Below are 12,681 nucleotides of genomic sequence, written 5' to 3' on the forward strand. Positions count from 1 at the left end.
ACCTATTTAGAATGAAAGTCATAGTTTGGGGATGAAATTGAAATATTAAAAAGTTTGAGGACTAATTTAAAATGATAGTCATACTTTAGGGATGAAATTGGAACATTTAAAAGTTTAGTGATCAATTTAAGATGAGAATCATACTTTGAGGACTTGTGATGCAATTAACTCAAAGAATATATATATATATATATATATATATATATATATATATATATATAGTATAATTAAATTTTATGTAACTTTATGTATTCGAATTCAAAATCTAAAATCCTTAAAATATAAAGTTATAGACAAAACATATGATATTAAAATAAACAGACTTATAAGTATCTTATACTTATTTAGATCGATAAGTAAATCATGTCATTTTAATTTGTTTAACTATAAACTTGGGTTTAATATCAGTAAAATAAAAGAGTTGAACTAAAATTAAGAGGAAATTCAACAAAAATGGGAAAAAATAAAACTTGGTTTTGATATTAAAAACAATATCCCTCAAATTTGGGGAGAATGTAATATATCTAAAATTATATAAATTTTTTCATTTTATTTAAATTCTAATATTCTATATATCTTTTTCACTTTTTCTATTTGGCCAGAAGTAAAAAAATAAACGATTTTGTTTTAAAAAAAAGGATTTGAATTTATTATAAAAATTTTAGCCATTATGAAATTTCCATTAAAATTACAAAAACAAGGAAAATGACAAATATATGTACTTTCTTAATTTAATTTTGATCTCCCATTAGTTTTAAAACTATAAATGGATTTGATTTTGATTCACTTTAATTATATACAATTTCCTAATTTAATTTTCATAATTCATTAAAATTATTACGACATGATCTCATTTCATATTTATTTATTATACAAAAATAATTAAAGAAAATGAAAATTAAAACAAACTTCATATACATAGTTTGATTTGAGTAAAAATTCATAATCATAAAACTAAGTATCATTATTCGAATTCAATCGACTTAAATAAACGTCGGTTTTTTAAGAAAATTAAAAACGTGTTATTCAAAAATATTTGTATTCGAATCTTGAATTATGCTCCACGAGCCAACATCGCAAAATATTCCTCGTTCGACTTCTCTTTCTCAAGCCTCCAAACTTCCTTGAACCGGTTGATGAATTCCTCGGCTTTTGCATCGATTTCGTTTGACGAGAGAATGCGATCACTGTCAGTTCGATTGTCCGGTTTTTTATCTTTACCACCGTCGTTGCCACTAGAAAACTCAACCTCCGACGTAGTTGTATGAACGAGTTGCTCCCTGTAGCCTATAACCTTACGTGGGGCAACTTCTTTCTCCACGTCGAGATCAATGACACCATCCGAAGAGAGTTTGGCATAGGTCACATTGCCTACTAACAAGATCGTTTTCGGCTTCGATTGTTTTCGACGATGTTGATCGGTGATGGTTTGGTGGGTCGTGGGTTTCTTCAGAAGTTTCATCTTTGACTGAAGTGATGAAACCAACTTCTTCCACAAGTTGTTCTTAGGGTTAGACGCCATTATCACTTGGCACACCAAACTGCAATAAAACTTTGGCTAAAACTGAATTATGTAAATGCGTATATATATTATTTTCAAAATAATAAATAAAGAAATAAATTTATAAATTAATTATTATGATAAGAAGTTGAAAATTATCAATATAGTAAGGAAATATATAAAATAAGAATAATTACCTAAACTCAATATTTCCATAAATTACCGAGTGAAGAGGAAAAAAACTAAAATAATACGAATTATCATAGTACCATATATCTTCTTTGAATGGTTTAAATTAGGATAAAAGAGTAAAGTAATTTATATTCTTTATTAAATGATAAAGTAATTTCAACTGTATTTATTTGGTTAAATAATTTACATAAAAATAATGGTACACAAACATATTCTTAAAAAATCTTTTCTTTTTACTTTCCTCATAACTTTTCTTTAAATTTAGATAAATAAAAGGATTGAGCATTTAAGCGGAAATTAATAAAAGATACGTAATTTCTCTTAATTTTCCTTATTTACTATAAATGTATATATTAAGATCGAAAGGCAGCATATATTGTAGTTATTTAATTAAAACTTGAAATCTAAGAAGATCGAACGAATAACAACATTTTCTCTATGAGAATAATTATTCATTAAATATATTTGTAATCAACGCTAAGTTGATTTATCGGGACGATACGGTTAAATTCATTTAGGTAAGGAATTTAAATTATAGTGTCATAAATGGATAAATTTAGATTAGATGAGTGATCTCATTATAGGTCTATGTAATTATTAATTAGAAATAAATAAATAATTAATTATAGGTAGTTATATATAAAAAATAAACTTATAAGATATTATGTATTAAAATTTATAACAGTTAGAAATGAAGTATTAGGACAGAGAGTCAAACTGCCAGTTAAAGCCTATTAAACCATCTAGTTTCTAAGTACTTACTAAGACCATCTCTTCCTCAGGATAGAATCTTTGGGCACACTTGGAGTTTGCTTCTTAATTCTCTTTGAATCTTGACTAGTCGGTACTTGCCTATGCCTCGAAGACGGTGGTTTAGACTTGTGATTCATTGATATTTCTCTTAACGGAGTAGCTGGTTCAGGCATCGGATGGCATTCGGCTTGTCTCGTAAAGGAGCTCCGTACTTTTGCAGGTGCTGATTTCTGTTTTTTCTTTAAATCAATGTCATTATTCTCGAAACTAACATCCTCAGCTTTGGGAACCGGAGCTTGCGGACGGTTCTTAGGGGGCGAATCGGAATCAGATGACGAAGCACTAGTGGTACTATCCATGTCGTAAATGAGGTTATCTGTCATGGATGGAACTTGCCAACAGTTTGGACTTGAGGTAGAGGAGGAAGGTCTCTGAAGCCTAGTCAGGTGGACAACCTGCATGATTGAAAATTCAGGATAATGCAACTATCAGTCCTTAAGACTAGCAAAGAACTACTCACCTTTTGTTCTAGAAACATCACGTCCTTCTTCAATCGAGTAATTATCGTGTTCTTTCTGCGTATGATGTCCTCCATCTCCGATATCCTCTGTTATCAGAAATCTCTTACACTCGAAGAAACTGAAGGGCAAAGTTTAGCAAGTGAAAAAAGGTGAACAAAAATGAAAATTACCTTCAAACTAGCCATATTGGATGACAGGACACAAGTGTTTAGCTCCTTTATGATCGCATCCTTCTCTTCGCATTCCCTCTTAAGATTGAAGACATCTTGTTCTACAGCAAGGTTGTTCAGCTGCAAAACAGCATACACGACATCAAACTAAAGAAATGTTGAAGCTGTTGGCAATGAACATAAATAGGATTTCGGCAATACAAAAGACGTAAATACTCCATCACCTGGATTTCAGATGCAGATGTGACACTTGAAGCCAAGTCCGACAAATCAGACATGCGACGCTCCTCATGTTCCGTCTCAGTTGGCAATGCCGTCTCACTCCCACCCGAGTTTTTCACAATGTAGTTACCCTGACACATCAATAAACAAGGGGGGAATAAAATCAGTTCAATCAAGTGAAAAAAGAAGATAATTTACTTGGATTCTTACTTTTAACTGTTCTCGATGCTGATAGCAAATCCAACAACCACAGTCATCAACCTGCACACTTCCGGATCCTAAAGTTTCACTGAATGACGATTCTACATCGGTTTTGGCCCATGTTCCCGGCTTCTTCTTGGTGTTATTCAGCTGTTCGCATAGATTGTCTACCTTCTGCTGCATGCTTGAAAGCACCTCATCCTGCAAATCAACAGTTCGATTCAGGACAATTCTGCACATAAACGATTCACAAAAAGTTCAAATTCGAATAAAAAATCAACAGGGGAGATGAGTTTTGTATACACATTGATAGCAAAATAATCAAATCCAATACATCTGAAATTGAATTTTAATAACTGTTACAAAGTAATTAAGCTAAGCAAATATATTTGTAACTGATACAAGAAGCTACAAAGGAATTTAACACTGAAGATATTTTCTTAATCAATTTTAAAGGAATCAAAACTTCACTAGATTAACAGCAAATCGTTGTGAATTAATTGAACACTAAACTCCATAGATTAATAAATAAAAAAACCCAATAGAGTAACAGTGTAGCATAGATGTGGAATTCCTAATGAAATTAAACAGTAAACCGGAAAACAAACCCTTAGCTCGACCGATTTTTTGAGTTGGCAAATCAACCGATTCTTCTTAGACTCAGCAGTCGCCACGCCGATAACTGCCACGATCAAGAACCTTTCAATGGGACTAAAGAGCTCCCAGGCCAAAGCCTACTCGCGGCCCAGACCGCCTCCTATAGCTCGAGCCGAGCTGGCTTCCTTGACATTCAACAGGCGCCCCTGGAGGGAAAACCAAGCCAGCCGCCTAGCGGAAGGAACAACCGGTCGACTCGGCTGGGCGAATCTGGATGAAAGGCGACGAGGGCAAGGAGAGAACGGGGAAAGAGAGACTAATGCTTGTGGTGGTGGCATGATGTCAGCTGAACCGGCTTCTTCCATGGCCGGAACGACGACAACAGGCCTGTCTTGTGTATCTGATTGATGTGCTAATTGGTATGAAATTAGGAAACAATTATTCGATGACAACAGGCCTAAATGCAAGTCCTAAGCAATCACCAAAAATCACCAGTAGGAAACAATTTTGAATTTCGATCATTTTTAAGTAAGAAATTTAGTTTCGCCATTTAACAAGTGGTGGAATTTCGAAACAATATTACATTATGATATGAGAGGGAAGGTGAAGGTGAACGTTAGAAACTTTTGAATTGCCTCGTTGGCTGTTTGATACAATGACAAGTGTAATTGGACATTTTGTTTTCTTTGTTTATTTTTGGTTACCATCTAAAAGAATTTCAAATTCAAATATTTTAAAACTCATTTTATTTTGTCGGAAGAAAAAATATTACTATAATTTTTTTAAAAGTTATGAAAATTTATGAAAGTATGAATTTAATTCACTCATATATATATATATATTAGTTTTTTACATTAAAATATTATTAAATTCTCATTTTATCACTTAAATTATCTTTTAAACAACTAATTTTTGTTAAAAATAATAAATAAATTAAAAAACAGTTATGTCTAGATAATAAATTAATATATACTTTAAATCAATCTACTATTTATACAATGAGTAAATTACACTGTTTATCGTTGTACTTTATCCTCTCTCCTATTTTACTCATTGTATTTCTAATTTTTATAATTTGCTCACTCTCCTGTTATCTCTCTAACGTCGTTAACAAAAAGACTAGGGATGTCACTGTCGGTCACCGTCGACCACACCCAGATGGTGGTCGTTCAATCTCAAATTTCATGGTTCGCTTCACTTCGACACCGTGAATCTGAATCCAACCTCTATTTTGTCGGGATTTGCTCTAAAGTCCACGATTTTGAGAATGAAAGTGAGGAAGCCAAAACATTTCAATCCAGATTCACGGGGTTTAGGATATTTTTCGGTGAAATAATAACTAGATTCGGACTAAGGGGTCGAGATGAACGACCCATGGAATATGGGATAAATCGAACACCATCAAAGAAGGTAAAGTGAGCAAAATGATTCAATCTGTAAAGTTCAATGAGCAAAATTAGAAAAATTGAAAATATAGTAAGCAAAATAGGATAGAGAGCAAAGTACAGTGAGGAACGGTGTAATTTACCCTTATACAATATATATGTTTAAATCATCTATGGTTTAATAATATTTTCTATATAATCAAATTAATAATATTTCCAGGGCCCGTATTATGGCATATGATTGGGTTGGGTTGTTTTATTTGAGTGTCAATGGGTATGGGACTATGGGCATTAGACTCACGGATAGCTCTAAGATGGTATAATATCTCGGTTTTATTCGGTCAAGTTAAAAATCGACCGAATATTTTTATTAAAATAAAATTATCAAATCTTCGATAGTCTTATTATTATTTAATTTATTAAATTACATTAACATTATTTTTTACAATGATCAAATATTGTTAAAATCGAATTAATATACTTATTCAACCAGAATATTTTACGTAAATATGTTTAATAGAAAAACCCACACTTTGCTTACCCCTAGATCTTGAAGAGTGAAAAAAGTATGGATGATCATGGGTACATTCGGATTTTCGAACCATCCAAATGTTATCCAAAGGTTAAACTTTCTCACTCGTATATGATTTTACTTAATCTTTTGGATAAAACTCGGGCTTGATTCAATCTGACATATATACAATTTTTATTAAGTAGCATAAAAGAAGGCAATGTGGGTCTCTCCTTGTTTGAAGGCATGTCTTGCGCCGCACATGCTCCGCCTGGCTTAAAATCCAAGCATTTGGGCCGCCAGCCCGACATTTTATTATACAATTGGACGGTGTTGTTCTTGAACCTTAGTGACTCAGAGTCAACAGGGTCACTGTTATTGACTCCCCCGGATACTACCTGCCCCATTAACGGATATACAATATGCATTATTTTATACAATTATAGATTTTTATTTTTTTAAATCGATTAAATAAATAATAATAATATTTATTAATTATATATGATAATATTAAATATAAACAGTTATACCATAGAAGATCCATTCATTGATTAGGATAAATATGTGTACATTCTTGAAATTTAAAAAATTTCAATTAATTATTTATATTATTAATTATGTCTACGCTGAAATTTTATTTATATTCATTATACTTTAAAATTTTATATCCTTGATATATATATACACATTTAAAAATATTTCTAGATATACTACAAGTAGGGATGGACATGGGTCGGGTGGGGTTTTTGGACCATCCGACCTGACCCGAGAAGAAAATGTCCTCCACCCGTGACCCGACCCGAAGAAATTAGGATTCCACCCGACCCCGACCCTAACCCGATAAACAATTAAAAATCCCGACCAGACCCGTTTTAATTTTTATTTATTAAAAACCGACCCGACCCGATTTTCTAACCTTTTAGCTGATTGAACTGGGAACCAAAGATCCAACCATTTCAATCTCTGGTTTATTTTTTTTTCTTTTCAACCATGCTTACAATAGTCGATTTCGATTGTGAAATAGATCGTGCAACAGATGTAAAATACTAACAACTGCAATCATAAAGCTAATAAGCAAAACACGAAAGCAATGCCTTACCTCCTGCATGACCCAGACGCCGTCCTGGAGGAGCAGTCAGTCTGGCAATGAAGGCAACAATGGGCTTTTCAGTCCCACTTTCCTGTTCCATTTATAGAACAAAAGCACATGTTGCAGAATAAGTGTTTGAACTTTGAAGCCTTGAAGGAGATGCTGCAGAATAGTGCAGATGCATGCCGACTCGGGTAGGGTAGGATTAGGGAAAGTAAAAAAGTAAAAAAAAAAATAATTATGCGTCGGATATGATTATTTTAACCATAAACTCAACTTTGGAAATTTTAATATAAAATCCGACTCGGCTCGAACCCGATTTTTTTTTTAAATCCGACCTGATCAAGTCGGATTCGGGTTCCATGCCCATCCCTAACTACAAGGTATATAGTCTAAAGATATGTTTTGAAAAATAATATATAATTTGTGTGACATTTCACATAAAGAATCCTTAATATCTATAGAGTCGCGCATGTGCGTGGCACATGCTAAATGTCAAACATGCAACGACAAAAGCCGTGATTAATGTTCAATTGTTGTGTTGATCATAACTTTTGAAATAGATTTTATAAAATAGAACTTGCATAAATCCTCCGAATTATAACCATAATGATTCTCTAAACCTTATTTTACGCCACTAATCCACTCAATGTCTCAACAGTTAATTGCCAAACTCATCCATAATCTTTTAATTAATGAGTGCCTATAATCAACACATTTAAAGAAAAATAATCACTAAATTAATAAATGAATAAAGAGAAATATTATTATTATTTAAGGAAAAGTGCATTCATTTGACGAGGGTGATTCACTTGGGTTGAGTTATTAGGGGCACTGAAATCCACGCTTGTTGCTGGATATCAACCATGACATGACTACCTCGTGGATTGTCCTCGTTTCTTTTTCTTGTATTCACTATCTCAATTTACGCAGGGCGGCAATGAACGGCCAAGATCAATGGAGCAAGACCCTTGTATTCTATCAGCTGGATTGTATTCACTTCGTAAACTGTAAGTATTGAATAGATAAAAGGAGCGGTTCCCAAAGGGACCTGTGTCGAAGACAGAGACCTGACGTTTAACGGTTCATTAGAACCATCAAGACATTTCTGTTGTAAAATATGTTTGTCCATGGAAGATGCAGTTGGAAAATACTGATTAGATTATGTTATTATTATGTCACGTTAGTTTCAAAATTATCGTTCTTTAATATCCTTTTAATTATATAAGACATCAATAAATTTATCTTATTATATGATATTAATCTTTTAAAATTTCTTTAAAATATAATTATTTTTATTTATAATCTCTATCGTTCAACTAATACGGAATCATTATACATAATTTATATCTTCTTCTACATCTCTCCACTTTTGAAATTTGAAGAATGTCTCATCTTAAAAAAATAAAAAAATCATTAAATATTTTCATATAAAATATAAAATCGTTTGAGACTTTTTTCACAATTTTTAAAAAAATAAATGAATATTTATAATAATTTTAATTATGGAACGATGGAATGATAAAAGGACCAAGAGTATGTTATTGGTTCTAGAAAATATAAGCTATTTTTATTTTTTACATTTAAAAAAATAAAAACGTTGAAAGAAAACGTATTTGGTTGTAATATTAGAAAATAATTTTTGATAAAATGAAAACAAAAATAAGTGAAAATATGAAAACATAAAGAATATGTCTTCACTGTTTTCATTGTAATTATTTTAGAAATTTTAGAAAGTAGTAAAACATGAAATCTAGATTTTTAAATTAACTTACACGAGTTTAAATCCTTTTAACATTTTTTATTTAATGGTATATTAAGCCCTCAAACTTTTGTAAAAAGATCAATATGGTCCATAATTTTTTTTACACTTAATGTCGTCCTTAGACTGAATTTCTTAATAATTTAATTTTAATAGTATTTTTATATTTAATGTATTGAATATCTTAATAATTGTTTGTATTTTATATTTTAAAGTTAAATAATTTCTTAACTATTCTAAAAATCAAATAAGTACTCAATCTTTCTAAGAAAATAAATTATGCCCTCCAACTTAGTAAAAAAAAAGTAATTAAACTTGTCTATTACATAATCGTCCATCGTGTGCTACTATAACAATATCATGAGCTGTCACATCAGTATTGCATATTGTCATGTAAGCTTCGCGAATTGTCATGTAAGCCTTGTGACAATAAGCGTTTGATTTTATTGGTCGACGGGTTAGATTGGTTTTTTTCTGGCACACACGTAGCACGCGTGCGCGCGCACGCACACACATTGATGACACTTTTTTTTTGCTCTTGCTTATAATAATATTTTTTGCTTATTTTTTAAATTTAATTGATGTCAAATATGCATTAATGTTATACTCTTGTTATAAACAAAAATATTTTTTGTATTATGAATTTTTTCATCAACTTTATTATTTTATATTTGCATAACTCACATGTTAAATTTATGCAATGAAGTTTTTTATTAATTATAGTATAATTTAATTATACAATAACTATTTGTTCATTTCTATTTTAAAAAAATTAAATATTAAATACATTTTTATTATTTTTATTTATGAATTAAAATTTTCATTTATATTAATTTTTATAATTTAAAAAAAAACTGAAAATGAAAACTAATTTCTAAAACAAAAACACAAAATATTTTATAAAATCAAACTGGACCTAAATATTATAAAATTTTAAAGATTAAATTATTCTCTTTTTTATTCTAAATTTAATTATAAAAATGAGTTAAAAGATTTTTGATATATCTAAATATCAAATATTAATATGGCATAAAATATATTAAGAAAACTATAAAAAAAAAATGCGATATAATGATTGTCAAAACCACAATGAACGTTCTAAGAAAGCTCCATGGTACGATGGACGTTAGGGGTAAAACTGTCCGAAAGATCTCGCACTTACCGCTTATAAATTAAACACATGTTAACTCATACCACCGTGCTTCACTCTCCAAAATAGTATTTAAAAAAACATCTTCCGTTTCATAGCAAACACAGAAACAATGCAGATAATCTTCAACATCATCTTGGCATTATCATTTGCCGTTATCTCCACCGTTACCAGCTGCCCGCCGTCCGACAGGGAGGCGCTGTTAGCATTCAAGGCAGCTCTCCACGAGCCTCACTTGAAGCTCTTCGATTCATGGACGGGCACCGACTGCTGCCGCAACTGGTACGGCATCAGCTGCGATCTCCAGTCACACAAAGTCGCCGACATTAACCTCCGCGGCGAGTCCCAAGACCCCATGTTCGGACGAGCACACCGGACCGGTTACATGACCGGGTTTATCTCCCCCGAAATATGCAAGTTAACTCGTCTTTCCAGTGTTACTATATCTGATTGGAAAGGAATCACTGGCGAGATCCCTAAATGCATCACTACGCTGCCGTTTCTGCGGATCCTCGATTTGGTTGGCAATAAGATATCGGGAGAAATTCCTGCAGATATCGGGAAATTACAACGTCTCACGGTTTTAAATATCGCTGATAACCAAATATCGGGACGAATCCCGGCTTCGTTGACGAGTTTATCGAGCTTGATGCATCTCGATTTGAGAAACAACAAAATATGGGGTCCTATCCCGAGAAATTTCGGGCGACTCCGGATGTTGAGCCGGGCTTTGTTGAGTGAGAACCAAATAAGCGGACCGATCCCTGGGTCAATTTCTCAAATTTATCGTCTCGCCGATTTAGACCTCTCAATGAACAAATTATCTGGGCCGATTCCTAGTTCTCTCGGGAAAATGGCGGTTCTCACGACATTGAACTTGGATTGCAACAAAATATCGGGTACAGTACCAGCAACTCTCTTGACTTCCTCCATTGAGAACTTGAATTTGAGTCGAAACGCGTTAGAAGGGAAAATACCGGATGTTTTCGGGTCGAAATCTTATTTTACCGTGATCGATTTAGCGTATAACAATCTTTCGGGTCCGATACCGAAAACATTGACGACGGCAGCTTACATCGGACACCTAGATTTGAGTTACAACCACCTATGCGGGCGCATTCCGGCCGGAGCACCGTTTGATCATCTTGAAGCATCCTCACTTACTCACAACGATTGTCTTTGTGGAAAACCACTTGCATCTTGTTGATTCGTTGGTTAATATTGTCATCTCCTTTTCTCGTTTTTTCAGTGTAAACTTAAATAAAGATAATTCTCAAGTTTTATATTCAATCCTGGTACTGGGGAGCATTTTTGACCTCTACTTGCAGCTGTGTCCCACTTTGGTCAACACTTTCTGTTTCTAGTTGATCTGATTCAAATTATACACGGTACGTGTTTACATTACATAAGATTGTATAATTTTTATGAGAATTTTGAGATAATAGCATGCATGTCAGATGTTTTTAATTTCCGTAGCATCCTAATTAACAGAAATTGTTCGTTTTCACGTTAAACTCAAGTAATATTATTCAAATCTAAATTAAATAAGTTATTAGTCAAATAAATAAATAATAAATTTACGAAAGTTAATATCTTATTCCGTGTATATAACATTTAGAATACATGAATCCTAGTAATATCTATTAACCAAAAAAAACCTAATGCTATGTAAAATTTTAATATTAAACGGTAAAAATAATATGTATAAATATCTGAATATATCCTACTCAATATAACATGAAAAAACTCAATATAAAATGATAATATGTGATTTATGAATAAATTTATACCAGCATTATATTACATTTAAGTTCAATAAATTTATATATCATGGCGAAAGTGACTATTTAGATTTATACATTTTATCTTAAAATTATACTTAATAATAAATATTGATGACTCAAGACAATTAATTTATGATTTAAACAAAATAGTATAGATGATGATAATCAACGATCGAATATAATAAATATTTGAAGAATAATGAAATGTCCGGATTAAAAACACACACACAAAACTCCACTTTATTAGAGAAGGAATAAAGGAAAATAATCATTTTACTGTTATAACTATAATAGATGAAATTTTCGGTAGGTTCTAGTAGCATATATATATATATTGGTATAACTTTATGTATTTGATTTATTAATTGAAAGATTAGGATTGAGTACTGTAGGAGCAAATACAATATTTTCAATAAATTTATTTTAGGGATGGACATGGATCGGGTAGGGTTTCCGGTCGATCCAACCCGAAAATTATACAACCTCCACTCGACTCGACTCGAAAAATATACTTTCCACCTGACTCGACCTGTCCCGATCCTATCTATTTTTAGATAAAATCCGAACTTGATAAGATCCAACAGAAATAATATATTTATTAATAAATATTATTTTTATTCAATAAAAATAGAGATTTAATTAAAAATAATAATAATATGTATAACGATATTATTACAATTATCCCTAAATATATAAGATAAAATTATATTTTTCGGATAAGGTCGAGTTGAATATTTTTCACCTTAAACCCGAATCAACTCGACCTGAACCCGATTTTTTTTAAAAAAAAATCGACCCTATCAAATTGGGTAGGATCGAAACCTGCCTGATGTGCTCATTCC

General features: G+C 31.9%; 2 protein-coding genes across 3 annotated transcripts; one reads left to right on the plus strand and one right to left on the minus strand.

The window, feature by feature from the left end:
- Nucleotides 1-2,430: 2,430 nt before the first annotated feature.
- Nucleotides 2,431-4,711, minus strand: LOC120161722. Of its 2 annotated transcripts, none has more exons than XM_039171935.1 (6): nucleotides 4,169-4,711; nucleotides 3,570-3,761; nucleotides 3,362-3,490; nucleotides 3,138-3,257; nucleotides 2,967-3,053; nucleotides 2,431-2,901 (listed from the first exon to the last, which is right to left on the minus strand). In XM_039171935.1, exons 2-6 carry the CDS (start codon nucleotides 3,741-3,743, stop codon nucleotides 2,455-2,457), a joined length of 957 nt encoding a protein of 318 aa, XP_039027866.1. In that variant the 5' UTR covers nucleotides 3,744-3,761; nucleotides 4,169-4,711; the 3' UTR covers nucleotides 2,431-2,454. The 2 variants fall into 2 exon arrangements, with proteins under 2 accessions (XP_039027866.1, XP_039027865.1); XM_039171934.1 differs by having other exon boundaries at nucleotides 3,362-3,496; nucleotides 4,169-4,709.
- Nucleotides 4,712-10,137: 5,426 nt separating this feature from the next.
- On the plus strand, nucleotides 10,138-11,280 carry LOC120162041 (DNA damage-repair/toleration protein DRT100-like). Its single transcript, XM_039172226.1, has one exon. The coding sequence runs from the start codon at nucleotides 10,168-10,170 to the stop codon at nucleotides 11,260-11,262; it is 1,095 nt and encodes a 364-aa protein (XP_039028157.1). The 5' UTR covers nucleotides 10,138-10,167; the 3' UTR covers nucleotides 11,263-11,280.
- The last annotated feature ends 1,401 nt before the right edge of the window (nucleotides 11,281-12,681 follow it).

Source organism: Hibiscus syriacus, unplaced genomic scaffold (genome assembly GCF_006381635.1).
Source record: "Hibiscus syriacus cultivar Baekdansim isolate YM2019G1 unplaced genomic scaffold, ASM638163v2 tig00111402_pilon, whole genome shotgun sequence".
NCBI classification, from domain to species: Eukaryota; Viridiplantae; Streptophyta; class Magnoliopsida; order Malvales; family Malvaceae; genus Hibiscus; species Hibiscus syriacus.

What these genes read in the sequence shown, in the direction of transcription:
- LOC120162041 (XM_039172226.1), top strand. Translation starts at nt 10,168, where the DNA reads ATGCAGATAATCTTCAACATCATCTTGGCATTATCATTTGCCGTTATC.
- LOC120161722 (XM_039171934.1), bottom strand. Translation starts at nt 3,743, where the DNA reads ATGCAGCAGAAGGTAGACAATCTATGCGAACAGCTGAATAACACCAAG. An exon ending in AGCATCGAGAACAGTTAAAA is followed by an intron (nt 3,497 to 3,569) that starts GTAAGAATCCAA and finishes TGTTTATTGATG; the next exon opens with TGTCAGGGTAACTACATTGT. An exon ending in CATCTGCATCTGAAATCCAG is followed by an intron (nt 3,258 to 3,361) that starts GTGATGGAGTAT and finishes GCTGTTTTGCAG; the next exon opens with CTGAACAACCTTGCTGTAGA.